The 20457-nt window shown below is 37.9% G+C and overlaps 1 protein-coding gene across 6 annotated transcripts in view; it reads left to right on the forward strand.

Annotated features, from left to right (window-relative positions):
- Positions 1–20457, forward strand: part of RIC-3 (RIC3 acetylcholine receptor chaperone) — a 292250-nt gene that overhangs the window by 10124 nt on the left and 261669 nt on the right. For all 6 annotated transcript variants that reach the window (XM_068227672.1, XM_068227674.1, XM_068227673.1 and 3 more), the window contains one exon: positions 2808–2932. In XM_068227672.1, coding sequence (XP_068083773.1) covers positions 2808–2932 — 125 coding nt within the window. The remainder of the gene's footprint in view (positions 1–2807; positions 2933–20457) is intronic.

Below are 20457 nucleotides of genomic sequence, written 5' to 3' on the forward strand. Positions count from 1 at the left end.
GGAAGTAAGGAGAAATTGAAGGAATTTACTAGGAGATTGAATCTAGCAAAGAAGTTGGCTAAAGATAACATGATGGCAAGCATAATTGGCGGTCATACAAATTTTAGTGAAAAATGGAAGGGTATGTATAGGTATTTTAAGGCAGAAACAGGTTCCAAGAGGGACAGTCCAGGAATCATTGATGAACAAGGGGAGTGTGTATGCGAGGATCTTTAAAAGGCAGAAGTATTCAGTCAGCAGTATGTAAAGATTGTTGGTTACAAGGATAATGTCCAGATAGAGGAGGTGACTAATACTTAAGAATTATTAACATTTACCTATGATAACAATGACATTTACAGTAAGATACATGTTAAAAACTAGTAAAGCAGCTGGAATTGATAAGGTTTTGGGGGATATACTAAAGACAATGGGTTGGGATATACTACCATATATGAAGTACTTATTTGATTATTATTTGCATAAAGCAGCTATACCAAATTAATGGAAAGTTGCTATAGTAGCCCCTGTGTATAAAGGAAAGGGTGATAGACATAAAGCTGAAATTTACAGGCCAGTCAGTTTGACATGCATTGCTTTGGGAAAGCATTCTTTCTGATTATATTAGACATGTTTGCGAAATTAATAACTGGTTCGATAGAAGGCAGTTCTGGTTTGGGAAAGGTTAATCCACTGAAGCTCAACTTGTAGGATTCCAACAAGATATAAGTTTGCAGATATCCTGGATTCAGGAGGTCAAATGGACTGTATCACGATTGACCCATCTAAGGCATTTGATAGGGTAGATCACGGGAAACTACTGGCAAAAATGAGTGCAATTGGACTTGACAAAAGAGTGACTGAATTGGTGGCTCTGTTTCTAGAAAATAGAACTCAGAGAATTAGAATAGGTGAAGCTTTATCTGTCCCTGTAATAATTAAGAGGGTAATCCCTCAACGCAGTATCATTGGACCTTTGTTTTCTTATATGTATAAATGATTTGTGTAAAGAAGTGGAATCAGAGGTAAGGCTTTTTGCAGATGATGTTATTCTGTTCAGGGTAATAAATAAGTTACAAGATTGTGAGCAACAGCAAAATGACTTAGATAGTGTTGTGAGATGGACAGTAGGCAATGGTATGATGATAAACAGGGTTAAATGTCAGGTTTTGAGTTTCACAAACAGAAAAAGTCCTCTCAGTTTTAATTACTGCATTGATGGGGTGAATGTTCCTTTTGGGGATCATTGTAAGTACCTAGGTGTTAATATAAGGAAAGATCTTCATTGGGGTAATCACATAAATTTGATTGTAAATAAAGGGGACAGATCTCTGCACATGGTTATGAGGGTACAAATGGGAGGATGTACTGGATCAGAAGGTAAATGAAAACAGAAGGAGATGGCGAGCACTTATACACCACACCCGGGAAACTGGAGTTGGGAAATGATGATGAGTAAGGATGTAAAGGAGAGGGCATATAAGTCTCTGCTAAGATCCCAACTAGAGTATGGTTCCAGTGTATGGGACTCTCACCAGGATTACTTGATTCAAGAACTGGAAAAAATCCTAAGGAAAGCTGCTCGATTTGTTCTTGGTGATTTCCGACAAAAGAGTAGCGTTAGAAAAATGTTTCAAAGTTTGGGCTGGGAAGACTTGGAGGAAAGTTTACTCATTCGGCACAAATATTTCAGGTTCCCTATGGGAATCAACATCCATATCATATGTGGGTGCTTTTTTTGTTTTGTTTTCTAGTTGCTTCACGTTGCACCGACACAATACGTGGTATGTTCCGAGCTGTCAGTGAAGAGATGGTGTGAAATGACATCAGTAGACGAGTAAGGTTGCGTTTTGTCTTTAAAAGTAGGAAATATCACAGTATGAAGATAAAGCTGGAATTCAAGAGGACAAATTGGGGCAAATATTTGTTTTTTTGAAGGGGAGTTAGGGATTGGAATAATTTACCAAGGGAGATGTTCAATAAATTTCCAATTTTGTAGCAATCATTTAAGAAAAGGCTAGGAAAACAACAGATAGGGACTCTGCCACCTGGGTGACTGCCCTAAATGCAGATTGGCAGTGATTGATTGATTGATTGATTGATTGATTGATTGATTGATTGATTGATTGATTGATTGATTGATATGGTTTCCTAGAAATCCTAGCATGTTAAATAGCAACCATCATGTGTGCACTAATAGATCTCAGTACTGCTTTTCTTGTTAGTTTGGGTCCTAGATAGATGACTGATCAATTATATTGATAGGCCTATATTGATCAGTTCACATTATTAATTGTTGATATACCTTATTGTATATCATACACCAATGGCATAAATAGATACAAAATTGGAGCAACTAATGTTTATTTCCTTTTAAATTGAGAATATTGATTTCCTTTCCATCCATGTTATCTCTTTAGAATTATGATTTCCACAATCTAAAATGTCCAGTGGGAAATGTTTACATTTTCACATCTTTTGTTGAGTTTGTTATTGTTGTGGGTGCCTAACTTAGCATTTGGGACTACCATGAATATTATTTAAGTAACTACAATTGCTACACTAAACCTATCTAAAGTTATGTTCACATTGACTATTGCCAATTTGATATTATGTAGTTTTTAATATTTTAATAGTAACATCCAATGGTGCAGTCTTATTTCAAACCTATTTTATGCTCTAAGGTATTAATATGGTAACTAGTGAGTCAGTCTTAAAGTTGTTAATTTAAGTAAAAATGAGTGAATATAAATAAATTTCTAGGTCCTACAATTGGTTCCAAAAGAACTTTAAAATTGATTTTGAAATATATATTATTTTGAATACAGGACATCACCGCCAGGAGCGTCCTCCACACCTTCGCCCCGACCTGCTGCACCCAGCCTTGCGTGAAAGAGGACGAGCTATCCCACAGTCGCACATTGTCCCCAGGACAGTGGAGAAGGAGGCCAGGGTAAGAATGACCTTTAGTTCAGCTTGCTGTGAAATGTTTTTATTCCTGATAGAGCTTTTAACACTGTGAACTCACTATTCGTTAAGCGATAATGGAGCTGATGCTGGTAATTATTGTTTTAAGGGACAAACATTGGGATTATAGATCTTCATAAGAACAACTGAAGGAGGAAATTGAAGGGTTCTGACACTTTAATGAAAAGAATAGCAAGCTAAGCAAGTGAAAGCTATAAAAGACAAAAAAACTAAAGACTGTCATGGTCAGCATCTGTCAGAAAAAATAAAAGAAAAAAAACTAGTAAAAGTTCATGAAAGTAATGCCAGACTCAGTCGGGGCCCAGTGAACACGACATACAGTACCTCTCACTAGTTTTTATTCCCAGAATGGAAATTAAAATTAATGTCTGGCTCCTTGGCTGAATGGTCAGCATACAGGCCTTCAGTTCAGTGTGTCCTTGGTTCACCTCTCAGCTGGGTCAAGGATTTTAATTTTGGTTAATTCCTCTATTTTGGGGGCTATGTGTTGAGTTTGTCTGAATTCATATCTTTATTTCCATACAGCAGATCACACTACAAACCATCACCAGAAACATGCAATAGTGAATACATCCCTCCCCTTAGGGTTGGAATCAGAAAAGGCATCTGGCCATTAAAATAGGCTAAATTCATTCAAAGTTCCGACTGCAGGTAATTGGGGGAAAGCCGGGAAGAAGGGAAATTAGAAGTAATCACATTAGTAATACATTTGCTTATTATGTAATCACAGTTGTTTATGTACTCCATCTTTTGACTCCTTTGCTGAGTCTAATTGGTCGCTAAAACTTGAGTATACAAAACATATCAGTTTTGTAATAATTTGTTCGAGTATCTGTGAAACAGCTTTGATATCACAGTGACTTGGTTACTGTTAATTATTGAATTGATCAACCTTAACCACTCAAATATGGAGAGTGTCAACTACATACAATGGTGTTTATAAAGTTTTCTGCTCATTCCCCAATACAGTAACTCACACCCAAAAACCACTAAGCATAATTTGATGGACCACTGAGTTGTGGTCTGTTCACATCATACAACCTACGCTGTGGGCAAGACTACATTATAGGCTACTTCAGTGAAGGCTGTTTCTTCTTTCTTTCTTGCGAACTGGCCAAACTTAGGACCACGCCAATACCACTTCACTTCCCTCTAATCATCCCTTCTTCCTTCCTCTTTCTCCACAGTGCCTTCATTCTTTCAGAATGTTGCGCTCTTCTCTCTTCAGTCCATCTCCCCCCTCTGCGCTCTTTCTTTTCTTCAACCAGAATTTTTATGTTGGAAATTATTTTCCTGAATTGGTCTTTATCACGACATTCTTCATCTGCAATTCCTAACCTCTTGAGTTCTTCCTTCATTTGCTTGGCATATAACCCCTGGCTCTTCAAGTAGTATATTTTATTAAAAATTTGTTTATTTAACCTTGCTGGATCTATTCTGACCATGTGTCCATAGAATCGCAGCCGTCTTTTCCTTATTGTTGTTTCCAGATCGTCTGTTCTTTTGTTTATTCTAAAAAATATTTTTTTTAATACTTCCAGATTACTATTTCTAGAAATGAATAATTCTCTTCCTTTTGTGATCAAACCCTACCTGAAAGTAATATTCAGTGTAATATATCATGGTCTAAACCCAACTCATGGCTGGATTTTTAAAATTATAATCCCATGATTTTTAGCTAGTAGAGGAGTGGGGAAAGTAAATACCTAGTCACCTTACTATTGTAAACTGTAGTTCTGGAATATTCTGACATGCAACTGCTTGGTATTGCTTTCAACTGCAGGTTTATACTGGTATGGTACCTTACATAGCACAACTACCTCTCCCCTAGTGTAGTTGTCATTCATTGAAAATAAACAGAAACTAAACTGTTATGTGAGTTATCAGATTTCACACTTTTAAGTTCGGCGGACTGTTTGTCTCGATGTCCTAAGCCCCCTAAAATGAATTAACAAGAACTTTTTTTTTTTTTTTTAATTATCTGCTATAATTAAAACTGGGAACTACTTGTGAATAAGTAGAGAGCAAGTTACTGCTCCTTTGAGAAAGAATGTGGGTACCCTTTTGTTTCTCAGCCTGGCACTTGTATTGTGTGTGCTTGCCCAGTTCCCAGCAATTGTGAAAAGTATTTATTTAAGAAGGATCTGTTTCAATGATTATTTATTGGAACCCTTTTGTGGAAAGATAACCTTATGCAGGAAAATCTACACTTGTTCAGTTAAATAACTGGATTACGTGAGTTGTGGATTGACTGTATAAGAAGTTATTTTTGCTTCACCCCAGCATTTTCTAACCTATATTTGGCCTGGATTGTTGCCAAGGTAGCAGTACTGGGAGAGTTACTGTCTATGAGCTATTCACAGGTTTAATATAGCATTGCAATGTATACACTGCTGATTAAAAGGGATCCTTTGTAGTGATCCCAGACTGTCTACTAATAAATATTTTTGTGCTCCTTTTCTAGTTTGTGTATCATGGACAGATGTGAGCAGGGTTTAGTTCATAGAACTACGTGAATCATTCATTACCTGTCCTTAATACTTTAAATGAAACACTTTCTATTGTCACCTGTTGAAAAGAAACACATTAGGTCAGAATCTCTTCAGATGTTCATCTGTAGACGAGATATGTTACTTCATACACAAAATAATCATGAATATTGTTTCTGAGTTATTTATGAATGTTACCTTAGAACTTAGATTGTGGAAATAAATTCATTTCTGTGAATTTCAGTGTGGAATGGTAATTATGGCAATTATTCATCCAATTACTTTGAGACATGCTAATGGGTATTCCCTCATATATCTCTAGTGAAGACATGGAACTACAGAGATAGTGATTGCGGTGTGTAGGAAAGGTACCGTCCTAATATTTATGTGGAAAAGAGAATTATTAGATATATTACTGGAGAGTATGCCTCTGTGGATCAGTGGTAGTGTTGACCTCTGGATCCCAAGGTAGCAGGTTCAAACCTGGCAGAGGTAGTCGGATTTTTGAAGGGCGGAAAAAGTTCATTCGTCGCTCCATGTCATACAATGTCGGCATGTAAAAGATCTCTTGTGACACATTTGGTGTTTACCTGACAATTCATTAAAAACTCAGCCAAAAATGCCCATGAGAGAGTCGGTTTACTCTGCCATCTTGTAGGCTTAGAGTAAAACAGAATGTCGAAATGGACTAGCAGGTAGCCAGATGACATCAAATTAAAATGTCTGCATACGGTAGCTGAGGCCATGCGATGTTGCATGTATTTAAGTAGTGATCATTCAAAAAGCAAATAAGTTAATTTGTATTTGAAACAAAATAAATTATATTTTTATTGTTCTATGTTCCCTTCTCCCTCCTCCACCATTACAGGATTTCAGGCTGATTTTTCACTTCTGCACCCATTCAGGTACGATGAGGCGATAATTATGATATCTGTAGCTTATAAATGTAGCAACAAATGTGTAGATACTCTAAATACTATTCTAAGCTGTACTGTGTATGGTAGGGCTTAAGAGGTTCAGTATAGAAAAATCATCCTTTTTCTCTGTTCTCTTTCATGATAATTCGTGAGAACAGAATGAAAAATAATTTTAGAACAGGTCTCTGTTCATTACAAGGTGTATTAATTGTCAGAGTAATCTCGGGGGTTGAGATCCACAGCATGCATATTATCTTCCATAATGTTGTCAGTCCATTGCTTTGGTAGTCTCCCTCATGGTTGGCACCCACCTGGGTCAAGTTGGAGTGCCTTTTTTTTAAAACTGAATTGTCATTGCTTTGCATGACATGACGTTACCGCTGGAGTTGAGCCTCTCTCACTTTCTCTACGATTGGGGCCACACCAAATTTATGTCGCACATCTTTATTTCTGACATGGTCCACGAGAGTCGGCCCCAGTGACCATTCCACAACATCCTCATCTTCATAACATGGAGGATCTGTCCATGTTTCCTTGTCAAAGAGCAGCATTCTACTCCAAAGACAGCATCTGGTCTGCTCACTGTCTAGTAAATTTTAGCCTTCAGATATCTGGGCATCTTTTTATTGCGGAGGGCACGAATTACAGTCTCTTCTTGGACCCTCCTGTGCTAAACCTCGTCTGTGTGTCAGAGGAAGCATCATTATCCGACGTAATCATAGATCCGAGGTATTTAAAATGGTAGACTTTCTGTTAAGGTCTGGTCATTGATGTAATGGTACCATTGGTTTGGGGACCACAATCTAGATGTTCTTATTAATATTAAGGTATACACACATATACAGTCTATACTGAGCGAGTTAGCTATGCAGTTAGGGCGTGCGGCTCTGAGCTTGCATTTAGGAGATGGTGGGTTCAAACCCCATTGTCAGCAGCCCTGAAGACATTTTACCATGGTTTCCCATTTTCACACCAGGCAAATGTCGCGGCTGTACCTTAAGGCCATGGTCGCTCCCTTCCCACTCCTAGCCCTTTCCTATCCCATCATCGCCATAAGACCTATCTGTGTCGGTGTGCCGTAAAGCCATTTGTTTAAACAAGGTAGATATAAGCAGCTCTCCGTTCTGTAAAAGACCCCTCGTTTCACACATTCATAGAGATACTGACTGATTACATTGTTCTTCAAAGGGCCATCATCATAAAAGAAATTGTAGAAGAGGTATCAGAATAATATTATTCTTGGTTCATGTTTGTGGGTTACTGTAGTCACGTCCTAGTTCGTGAACCATGGGCAACGGCTGAGTGGCCTAGTAAGTGGTCCTGAGAGTCGGGATACCAGTTGCTATGGAATGGGAGTTGGCATCTCGGACATATTCTGAGTCGTGGCCCTCCTTGTACTCAGGCGGCTAGGACTATACAATTCACCGGTGGTCCATAACCCGTTAGAGGAGAGATCCTCACTTGGACTATGTGCAAGTAGGGCAGCATCCTGCTTCATGAATTAACCGAGCTCAGAACACTTTAAGCAAGCCTCGGACCTATGGGAGTAATGGAGTCCCACTCCCATTTGACAGGCGAGGGACTCTTTGGAAACAACTTGGCGAACGAAATGGAATTCGATGGGGAGCTATCAATATTAATGGGGCTTATAGAAGAAAGAAGGTAGAACTGGCTGAGTCAGCAAAGAGGATGCATCTGGATGTGCTAGGAGTAAGTGATATATTCGGGTAAGGGGAGATAATGAGGAAGAGATAGGAGATTATAAAGTGTACTTGACGGGTGTTAGAAAGGGAAGGGCAGAGTCTGGGGTAGGGCTCTTTATCAGGAATACCATTGCACGCAACATAGTATCTGTTAGGCATGTAAATGAGCGAATGATGTGGGTAGATTTGTCAGTGGGAGGAATTAGGACAAGAATTGTTTCCGTGTATTCACCATGTGAGGGTGCAGATGAGGATGAAGTTGACAAGTTTTATGAAGCATTGAGTGACATCGTGGTCAGGGTGAACAACAAGGATAGAATAGTGCTAATGGGCGATTTCAATGCGAGAGTTGGGAATAGAACTGAAGGATACGAAAGGGTGATTGGTAAATGTGGGGAAGATATGGAAGCTAATGGGAATGGGAAGCGTTTGCTGGACTTCTGTGCTAGTATGGGTTTAGCTGTTACGAATACATTCTTCAAGCATAAGGCTATTCACCGCTACACATGGGAGGCTAGGGGCACCAGATCCATAATAGACTATGGCCCGGTTTCTTCAACGAATGTTAAGCGTTAACACTGCTGTTAAGGAGACTTAACACACAATTTAACAAAATGGTCGTCTCATCAAGAATTGTTAACTCTAACAATTGTTAAATCTTGTGTTAAATTAACCTAGCAGCACCCCTGTGTTAAACCTCTTAACAGTTGCTAAAATTTCAAAATGGAGACATGTAGAAGAAGTAAGTTTGAAGCTTTACTGCTGTATGAGGACTATTTAAAAACTGAAGACGGCAAAGGACGACCCATACTAAGAAATAACGACCTTTTAGAGTTGTCAGAAGAATGATTTCTAATTACCGAAGCCGTAATGAACAAGGTACCTACTAGACGATATAGGTTAGAGTTTCCAACAGATTGCAACTTACTAATCTCTCCAGTGCAGCAGTTGCTTATAGACTTTACAAGGATGGGTTAGACCCTGCGTCCAATCGATTTCAACTAGCTTAATGTACCTGCTGGGGGACATTCAACAGTAACTCGTGTAGAAGGGTTTGGGTCAATACCGTACAGTTTCGTTTTCGAAATAAATGAGGACAAATGTCATGAGGCAGGATCCGCTTCGGACCACGTGGAGGGGATAGAACACTAAAATGCGAACACAGTTAACTTGTACTTGTTAGGTCCGTAACCTAATAATTTCCGAAAAAAATACGAATTCCCGATTGTAAAGCACCTCGTATATACTTTAAAAGTTGCACACTAGTCAGGTGTAGCAGTGGCCGAGTGGTCATCGTACTTGTCTACGAGCCACGACGATGAGAGTTCGAGTCCCGCGTTAGAACACTTTTAAAAAAAATTCAAATATAATTAATTATTTCAGGGAATGTGAAGGTAAAGATGCGAATAAAAGTAATGATCAAATTGCAGTGGAACTTTATTTCCTACCTCTAATTAATATAGTCCGCCTCTGTGGTGTAGTGGTTAGCGTGATTAGCTGCCACACCCCAGGGGTCCGGGTTCGATTCCTGGCTCTGCCACGAAATTTGAAAAGTGGTATGAGGGCTGAAACGGGGTCCACTCAGCCTCGGGAGGTCAACTGAGTAAAGGAAGGTTCGATTCCCACCTCAGCCATCCTCGAAGTGGTTTTCCGTGGGTTCCCACTTCTCCTCCAGGCAAATGCCGGGATGGTACCTAACTTAAGGCCACGGCCGCTTCCTTCCCTGTCCCATCCAATCTTCTTTCCATCCCTCCACAAGGCCCCTGTTCAGCATAGCAGGTGAGGCCGCCTGGGGGGGTACTGATCATTCTCCCCAATTGTATCCCCCGACCCAAAGTCTGAAGCTCCAGGGCACTGCCCTTAAGACGGTAGAGGTGGGATCCCTCGTTGAGTCCGAGGGAAAAACCGACCCTGGAGGATAAACAGATTAAGAAGAGATCCAGCAGTAACTGTGAGAACGTTTAGACCTATATTCATTTCAGGTAGAAAACAAAGTGTACCGGTACTGCAATTTGCGTAATATTTTTGTTCCAATTTTTAAATAACGTTCCCTGAAACGAGACTCGAACTCACGTCTACGACGCTCGCAGACAAGTACGATGACCACTATGCCACAACTCCTAAATATATACGCCTTGCATTGGAATCGAGTTTTCATCAATTTTTCAGAAGTTATTAGGTTGCGGACCTGACATGTATAAGTAAAATTTGTTCGCCTTTAGTGTTATATCACCTCCACTTCGTCCGAAGCGGAGGTTTGTAATGACATCTGACCTCGAGACACTTTCCATGTAGGCCTAATTGTAGGGGCAAAAGATCTTCATAGCTCGACATCCCGAACAAATAGTATTTATTTCAAAAGAAAAAAGGCCTAATTGTAGGCGACTATGTTCACGAGGACAAAAAAAGAATGTGTAGAATTCTACAAAGAATTCTTGCTGCCATTGCAGCATTAACAAGGCACAACATTATTTTCCCCGCAATAAAAGAATGCCCGAAAATCATTCAAAACATATCAATTATCACATTTTCCCGGTGATGTAGGAACCTTAGTTTGCACTCCTACAAGAATAGGCTATATAAAATGTTGTGATATAACAGTCCGTTATTTCATATTTTAAGCACACTCGCATAATTTTAATTAAAACTATAACATTTGTCTCGCATTCATCATAATAACGCTGTTGTTGTCTCTTACTTGACATGTTTACTTCTTAGCGGTCTCCGCTAACCATAACCTATAATAATGTCAACCGTGTGTCTGTGTGACAAAATACTATTTCAACACGTCACTAGGAGCGCTATATGTAAAGAAACAAAAGACGCTCACTGCCAAACACGTTCAGAAATCTTACGGAAATGTGTTAATATGTCTTTAACAATTGTTTCGTAACAAATGTTGGAAATATGTTCGTGAAACAGGATACTTTTAAACGAAGTGTTAAATTAAAAACAATTGTTAGTTAACATTTGTTAAGCAAAATTCAACGTAGAGTTGAAGAAACCGGGCCTATATCTTAACGGACTTTGAATTCAGGAAATCTGTTAGGAATGTACGAGTTTTTCGCGGATTTTTCGATGATACAGACCACTACCTGATCTGTAGTGAACTAAGTATCTCTAGGCCTAGGGTAGAGAAAGTGAAATCTGTCTGCAAACGAATAAGAGTAGAAAATCTCCAGGACGAGGAAATTAGACAGAAGTACATGGATATGATTAGTGAGAAGCTTCGAACAGTACACAGTAAACAGGTTCAGGATATAGAAAGTGAATGGGTGGCATACAGGGATGCTGTAGTAGAAACAGCAAGGGAATGCCTAGGAACAACTGTGTGTAAAGATGGGAAAAGGCGAACATCTTGGTGGAATGATGAAGTGAGAGCAGCCTGTAAACGTAAAAAGAAGGCTTATAAAAAATGGCTCCAAACAAGGGCCGAGGCTGACAGGGATTTGTACGTAGATGAAAGAAACAGAGCGAAACAAATAGTTGTTGAATCCAAAAAGAAGTCATGGGAAGATTTTGGTAATAACCTGGAAAGGCTAGGTCAAGCAGCAGGGAAACCTTTCTGGACAGTAATAAAGAATCTTAGGAAGGGAGGGGAAAAAGGAAATGAACGGTGATTTGAGTAATTCAGGTGAACTCATAATAGATCCCAGGGAATCACTGGAGAGGTGGAGGGAATATTTTGAACATCTTCTCAATGTAAAAGGAAATCATCATGGTGGTGTTGCAAACAGCCAAGCTCATGGGGAGGAGGAAAATGATGGTGAAATTATGCTTGAGGAAGTGGAAAGGATAGTAAATAAACTCCATTGCCATAAGGCGGCGGGAATGGATGAAATTAGACCTGAAATGGTTAAGTATAGTGGGAAGGCAGGGATGAAATGGCTTCATAGAGTAGTAAAATGAGCGTGGAGTGTTGGTAAGGTACTTTCAGATTGGACAAAAGCAGTAATTGCACATATCTATAAGCAAGGGAACAGGAAGGATTGCAACAACTATCGAGGTATCTCATTGATTAGTATACCAGGCAAAGTATTCACTGGCATCTTGGAAGGGAGGGTGTGATCAGTCGTTGAGAGGAAGTTGGATGAAAACCAGTGTAGTTTCAGACCACAGAGAGGCTGCCAGGATCAGATTTTCAGTATGCGCCAGGTAATTGAAAAATGCTACGAGAGGAATAGGAAGTTGTGTTTATGTTTCGTAGATCTAGAGAAAGCATATGACAGGGTACCGAGGGAAAAGATGTTTGCCATACTGGGGGACTATGGAATTAAAGGTAGATTATTAAAATCAATCAAAGGCATTTATGTTGACAATTGGGCTTCAGAGAGAATTCATGGTAGAATGAGTTCTTGGTTCAGGGTACTTACAGGAGTTAGACAAGGTTGTAATCTTTCACCTTTGCTGTTTGTAGTTTACATGGATCATATGCTGAAAGGTATAAAATGGCAGGGAGGGATTCAGTTAGGTGGAAATGTAGTAAGCAGTTTGGCCTATGCCGACGACTTGGTCTTAATGGCAGACTGTGCCGAAAGCCTGCAATCTAATATCTTGGAACTTGAAAATAGGTGCAATGAGTATGGTATGAAAATTAGCCTCTTGAAGACTAAATTGATGTCAGTAGGTAAGAAATTAAACAGAATTGAATGTCAGATTGGTGATACAAAGCTAGAACAGGTCGATAATTTCAAGTATTTAGGTTGTGTGTTCTCCCAGGATGGTAATATAGTAAGTGAGATTGAATCAAGGTGTAGTAAAGCTAATGCAGTGAGCTCGCAGTTGCGATCAGCAGTATTCTGTAAGAAGGAAGTCAGCTCCCAGACGAAACTATCTTTACATCGGTCTATTTTCAGACCAACTTTGCTTTACGGGAGTGAAAGCTGGGTGGACTCAGGATATCTTATTCATAAGTTAGAAGTAACAGACATGAAAGTAGCAAGAATGATTGTTGGTACGGACAGGTGGGAACAATGGCAGGAGGGTACTCGGAATGAGGAGATAAAGGCTAATTTAGGAATGAACTCGATGGATGAAGCTGTACGCATAAACCGGCTTCGGTGGTGGGATCATGTGAGGCGAATGGAGGAGGATAGGTTACCTAGGAGAATAATGGACTCTGTTATGGAGGGTAAGAGAAGTAGAGGGAGACCAAGACGACGGTGGTTAGACTCGGTTTCTAACGATTTAAAGATAAGAGGTATAGAACTAAATGAAGCCACAACACTAGTTGCAAATCGAGGATTGTGGCGACGTTTAGTGAATTCTCAGAGGCTTGCAGACTGAACGCTGAAAGGCATAACAGTCTATAATGATAATGTATGTACGTATGTATGTATGTTAGATTACAGATCAATTAATCGATATATAATTGAAAAATGATACAATCAAAGAATAATTAATGAATGACTCAAATGTCTTAACACACTCTCTCATTGAGGAATTCACTTAAAGCACTTCACTGAAAGTCCACTTTCATTTATTAAATGTTGTAACTTTGGTTTGTGGAGAGGTTTAGTTAGAATGGCAGTTAATTGGCTGTCCGTCGATATAGACTCATTATTTATTTTCCCTTCCAGTGTAACTTCCCTTATGTAGAAATGGCAGTGTCCTATATGTTTTGTCCGTCTATGCATTTCGTGGTTCTTAGCTAGTTTCTCGAGTCTCATAAATACTAATGTTAAAAATTAAATAACTGGAGGTTCAACCTATTCAATACTCAAAAGAAAGAAACGTAGCAATCACATTTCTATTTAAATGGGACCGGTTTCGACCTTAGTCTAGGTCATCATCAGCCATAAAAAACATGTAAAATGTTTAAGAATGTTGGAGGTCAGTTTTTCACTGTTAGGCACAAAGACACGACATCACATTCTGTTCTGCACAAAGTCACAACATTAACAATCAACTTGCGAAGATCAAAAAGGCTTGAATTCGCAGACGAACAGATCTGTAGATGAAAGCCGCCAGCTCCCGGTGACTACGTGGCACACTCAAGGTCACGCGCTGCGGCCAAACACCAAAGCAGAGTGGAGAACGTTTCGAAGGTCCAGAACCTGTCACGGCTGCGGGAAGCCAAGTACGTATATAAAAAAGTACGATGCCAATTAGTATAACCGAACGAGCACCCGTACTCCAGCTAAGATCTTGGTAAACAGTTGATTTGAAAAAACAATTGTAGAGAGAAGAAAAAAATGTAGTAAAAAGCGCAATATCGGAAAACAAATGAAAACTTATATGCACAGTGCGCTATTTTAAAAAAATTTTTTAGGTTATGATTGAAGTAGTCGAAGTTGGCGCAAGACAAAAATTTTTGAAAGAGGAGAATAAATTAAACGAGGAAGAGTGATAGTGAAATAAGAGAAAGAATAAAAGAAATTGAAGTTAGATGGTAATGAGGAAAGATAAGATAGGGAAATGAAGGAGGGGTAGTTTAAGGTGGGTTAGGAGGGTGGGTTATTGGAGGTAGAAAATGTGGGTGGGAACTATGTAAGACATGGAAAATAGAATTGGGGTTTTGGAATTTGGAATTTTTGAGAAGAAGAATTAGGAAGTCAAAAAGGATATTGGGTTTTTCAGAAATGTCGTTTAAATTGAAATTAGGGTTGAAGTACTGGTCAAGGTGGATAAAGCAATTTTCAGTAATGTTTAAGAGGGGGCCTTTGTTAATGATTTTAAGTATGTTTATGTCATTGTCAATACTGGTGAAATTATGTTTGGAGTCTTGTATGTGCTGTCCTATGGCAGAGAATCTGTTGTATTTAATGGCGTTGACATGTTCAGAGTACCTGATATTGAAGTTGCGGCCAGTTTGTCCGACGTAGGAGGAACTGCAGTTGTTACATTTAAATCTGTATACACCAGATTTAGAAAAGGCATTAGACTTATTTAGAGATTTAGAGTTGTGTAAGATATCAAGACTTCTATTGTTAGTTCTAAAAGAAATTTTCATATTATTTTTTTTAAAGATATTAGTTATTTTATAAGCATCCTGAGTAAAAGTGAAGGTGGAAAAAGCAGTTGGTTTTATTGTGTCTTTAGATAAAGTGGTTTTTGGACGGTGTTTGAATTTGTTGATGATGCGGTTAATGAAGGAGTTGTTAAAGCCATTAAATTTAGCAATGTTGCGGATGGTGTTTAATTCATTATTTAAATCTTTTTTGGACATAGGGGTGTTGAAGGCACGAAAAATTAAGCTGTTATAAGTAGCACGTTTATGAGCTTGGGGGTGCGAAGAATCTTGTCTTATTGTAGTTGCTGTTTGGGTTGGTTTTCTGAAAATTTTGTAAGATAAAGAAGAAGGATGTCTAGTAATAGTTAGGTCTAGAAAATTAAGAGTTTGGTTGTGTTCTGATTCGAGGGTGAATTTAATGTTAGAGTCTAAGTTGTTGAGATGAAGAAGTGTAGAGGCTGCGTTGGTTGATTCCTCATTTAATATTACCAATGTGTCGTCGACATATCTCGCCCAAAAGAGGATGTTGGAGAAATTATTATTATTATTAATTCTTGTGTTTTCTAAGAAGTCGAGGTAAATTTCAGCAAGAATGCCAGAAGCAGGTGAGCCCATAGCCAAGCCATCTTGTTGATAAATGGTGTTGTCAAAGGTAAAATAATTATTGTTGAGAACTAATTTTAAAATAGACATGAAGTCTTGAATTTCAAGTTTACTTAGGTTACTGAATTTGTTTAGGTTGTTGTTTATAATGGGAAATAATTTTGGAATTGGAATACTAGGGTACATGTTGACAATGTCAAAAGAATGGAGAGAAAAATTTGGTTGGATTTCAAAATTTTTTAATTTGTTGATTAGATCAGAAGTGTTTTTGATAGATTTGTTGGATAAAAATCGATAATTTTTTAGTAAAAATGTTTGGATGAATTTAGAAGTGTTGTATAGGGGACTGGGTCTGTAATTAATAATTGGACGGATAGGAATGTTAGTTTTGTGAATTTTAGGGAGGGCTTTGGCAGTGGGTAGTCCAGGGTTCATGTTTATTAGTTTAGTTTTTTCTTGATCTGTGAGGAGAAAGGAAACGTTTTTTAAAGTATGTTTGAGTAGGCGTTGGATTTTTGTGGTTGGGTCTTTTTTTATTATAGAAAAAGAAGGGTCACTGAAAAAGTTTTTGGTTTTATCTAAGTAGTCAGTTTTATCCATTATGACAGTAGTGTTGCCTTTATCAGATTTGGTGATAATGAGATTATTGTCATTGATTTTCTTTTTAAGATCTGAAATGGTTTTATTATCTTTAATTAAATTATTATTATTATAATTAATAAGAGAAGTGTTTTTGTTATTGTTAATGAAGATTTTTTCAAGTTTCCTTTTTACTTCATATCTGATTTCATCTTGTTCATCTGTTGGCATTTTGTTAATGGCTATTTCAGATTCAATAATTAAATTGGTGGCTACATTGAAAGTGTTAAGATTGGGCCAATTGTGTTTGAAGCCCTTCGAAAGGATTGAGTTTTCATCATCACTCAGAGTTGTTTTAGATAGATTTACGATGGGAGGATGGAATTGTTCAATAGTTTTGGAGGGTGTGTTATGGTTCTTAAACTGGAATTTATGTGAAGAAGAGTTGTTCTTGAGAATTTTGAGTTTTTTCTCAAGGGTTTGTTGTTTGATTGACAGTACATGAAATAATTTATCGTCTACTTGAGTTAGGAAGAGGTTCCATTGTGCACTCGGGAGAAGATTAGCAATTTCTAGATGTGTTTCGTATAATCTGTTGTTTAAAAATGATTTTTTCTTGTATAAGAAACGAATTTCGTTTTTTAGCCAAATTTTGTTGGTTATTTTTTGGGTTTTTAACATGTGAGGAGAAGAAATGTTTTTTCTGGTACAACTTTGAAGAAATTTGGGGGTAAGATTGTAGGATATGCATTGTTTCAGGAAGTCGATGTCTTTTCCTAATTTAGCGATCTTGATCTTAAGGCCCATGTAAGAGAAGGCTTTTTGTTTAGCTTGGTTAGCTTGTGCATTTAAAGATAAAAATTTCATTGTTCCGTATTGAAATTATTGATGTTAAAAATTAAATAACTGGAGGTTCAACCTATTCAATACTCAAAAGAAAGAAACGTAGCAATCACATTTCTATTTAAATGGGACCGGTTTCGACCTTAGTCTAGGTCATCATCAGCCATAAAAAACATGTAAAATGTTTAAGAATGTTGGAGGTCAGTTTTTCACTGTTAGGCACAAAGACACGACATCACATTCTGTTCTGCACAAAGTCACAACATTAACAATCAACTTGCGAAGATCAAAAAGGCTTGAATTCGCAGACGAACAGATCTGTAGATGAAAGCCGCCAGCTCCCGGTGACTACGTGGCACACTCAAGGTCACGCGCTGCGGCCAAACACCAAAGCAGAGTGGAGAACGTTTCGAAGGTCCAGAACCTGTCACGGCTGCGGGAAGCCAAGTACGTATATAAAAATGTACGATGCCAATTAGTATAACCGAACGAGCACCCGTACTCCAGCTAAGATCTTGGTAAACAGTTGATTTGAAAAAACAATTGTAGAGAGAAGAAAAAAATGTAGTAAAAAGCGCAATATCGGAAAACAAATGAAAACTTATATGCACAGTGCGCTATTTTAAAAAAATTTTTTAGGTTATGATTGAAGTAGTCGAAGTTGGCGCAAGACAAAAATTTTTGAAAGAGGAGAATAAATTAAACGAGGAAGAGTGATAGTGAAATAAGAGAAAGAATAAAAGAAATTGAAGTTGGATGGTAATGAGGAAAGATAAGATAGGGAAATGAAGGAGGGGTAGTTTAAGGTGGGTTAGGAGGGTGGGTTATTGGAGGTAGAAAATGTGGGTGGGAACTATGTAAGACATGGAAAATAGAATTGGGGTTTTGGAATTTGGAATTTTTGAGAAGAAGAATTAGGAAGTCAAAAAGGATATTGGGTTTTTCAGAAATGTCGTTTAAATTGAAATTAGGGTTGAAGTACTGGTCAAGGTGGATAAAGCAATTTTCAGTAATGTTTAAGAGGGGGCCTTTGTTAATGATTTTAAGTATGTTTATGTCATTGTCAATACTGGTGAAATTATGTTTGGAGTCTTGTATGTGCTGTCCTATGGCAGAGAATCTGTTGTATTTAATGGCGTTGACATGTTCAGAGTACCTGATATTGAAGTTGCGGCCAGTTTGTCCGACGTAGGAGGAACAGCAGTTGTTACATTTAAATCTGTATACACCAGATTTAGAAAAGGCATTAGACTTATTTAGAGATTTAGAGTTGTGTAAGATATCAAGACTTCTATTGTTAGTTCTAAAAGAAATTTTCATATTATGTTTTTTAAATTCACCCTCGAATCAGAACACAACCAAACTCTTAATTTTCTAGACCTAACTATTACTAGACATCCTTCTTCTTTATCTTACAAAATTTTCAGAAAACCAACCCAAACAGCAACTACAATAAGACAAGATTCTTCGCACCCCCAAGCTCATAAACGTGCTACTTATAACAGCTTAATTTTTCGTGCCTTCAACACCCCTATGTCCAAAAAAGATTTAAATAATGAATTAAACACCATCCGCAACATTGCTAAATTTAATGGCTTTAACAACTCCTTCATTAACCGCATCATCAACAAATTCAAACACCGTCCAAAAACCACTTTATCTAAAGACACAATAAAACCAACTGCTTTTTCCACCTTCACTTTTACTCAGGATGCTTATAAAATAACTAATATCTTTAAAAAACATAATATGAAAATTTCTTTTAGAACTAACAATAGAAGTCTTGATATCTTACACAACTCTAAATCTCTAAATAAGTCTAATGCCTTTTCTAAATCTGGTGTATACAGATTTAAATGTAACAACTGCAGTTCCTCCTACGTCGGACAAACTGGCCGCAACTTCAATATCAGGTACTCTGAACATGTCAACGCCATTAAATACAACAGATTCTCTGCCATAGGACAGCACATACAAGACTCCAAACATAATTTCACCAGTATTGACAATGACATAAACATACTTAAAATCATTAACAAAGGCCCCCTCTTAAACATTACTGAAAATTGCTTTATCCACCTTGACCAGTACTTCAACCCTAATTTCAATTTAAACGACATTTCTGAAAAACCCAATATCCTTTTTGACTTCCTAATTCTTCTTCTCAAAAATTCCAAATTCCAAAACCCCAATTCTATTTTCCATGTCTTACATAGTTCCCACCCACATTTTCTACCTCCAATAACCCACCCTCCTAACCCACCTTAAACTACCCCTCCTTCATTTCCCTATCTTATCTTTCCTCATTACCATCCAACTTCAATTTCTTTTATTCTTTCTCTTATTTCACTATCACTCTTCCTCGTTTAATTTATTCTCCTCTTTCAAAAATTTTTGTCTTGCGCCAACTTCGACTACTTCAATCATAACCTAAAAAATTTTTTTAAAATAGCGCACTGTGCATATAAGTTTTCATTTGTTTTCCGATATTGCGCTTTTTACTACATTTTTTTCTTCTCTCTACAATTGTTTTTTCAAATCAACTGTTTACCAAGATCTTAGCTGGAGTACGGGTGCTCGTTCGGTTATACTAATTGGCATCGTACATTTTTATATACGTACTTGGCTTCCCGCAGCCGTGACAGGTTCTGGACCTTCGAAACGTTCTCCACTCTGCTTTGGTGTTTGGCCGCAGCGCGTGACCTTGAGTGTGCCACGTAGTCACCGGGAGCTGGCGGCTTTCATCTACAGATCTGTTCGTCTGCGAATTCAAGCCTTTTTGATCTTCGCAAGTTGATTGTTAATGTTGTGACTTTGTGCAGAACAGAATGTGATGTCGTGTCTTTGTGCCTAACAGTGAAAAACTGACCTCCAACATTCTTAAACATTTTACATGTTTTTTATGGCTGATGATGACCTAGACTAAGGTCGAAACCGGTCCCATTTAAATAGAAATGTGATTGCTACGTTTCTTTCTTTTGAGTATTGAATAGGTTGAACCTCCAGTTATTTAATTTTTAACATCAATAATTTCAATACGGAACAATGAAATTTTTATCTTTAAATGCACAAGCTAACCAAGCTAAACAAAAAGCCTTCTCTTACATGGGCCTTAAGATCAAGATCGCTAAATTAGGAAAAGACATCGACTTCCTGAAACAATGCATATCCTACAATCTTACCCCCAAATTTCTTCAAAGTTGTACCAGAAAAAACATTTCTTCTCCTCACATGTTAAAAACCCAAAAAATAACCAACAAAATTTGGCTAAAAAACGAAATTCGTTTCTTATACAAGAAAAAATCATTTTTAAACAACAGATTATACGAAACACATCTAGAAATTGCTAATCTTCTCCCGAGTGCACAATGGAACCTCTTCCTAACTCAAGTAGACGATAAATT

This window comes from Anabrus simplex, chromosome 5 (assembly GCF_040414725.1).
Source record: "Anabrus simplex isolate iqAnaSimp1 chromosome 5, ASM4041472v1, whole genome shotgun sequence".
Lineage (NCBI taxonomy): Eukaryota > Metazoa > Arthropoda > Insecta > Orthoptera > Tettigoniidae > Anabrus > Anabrus simplex.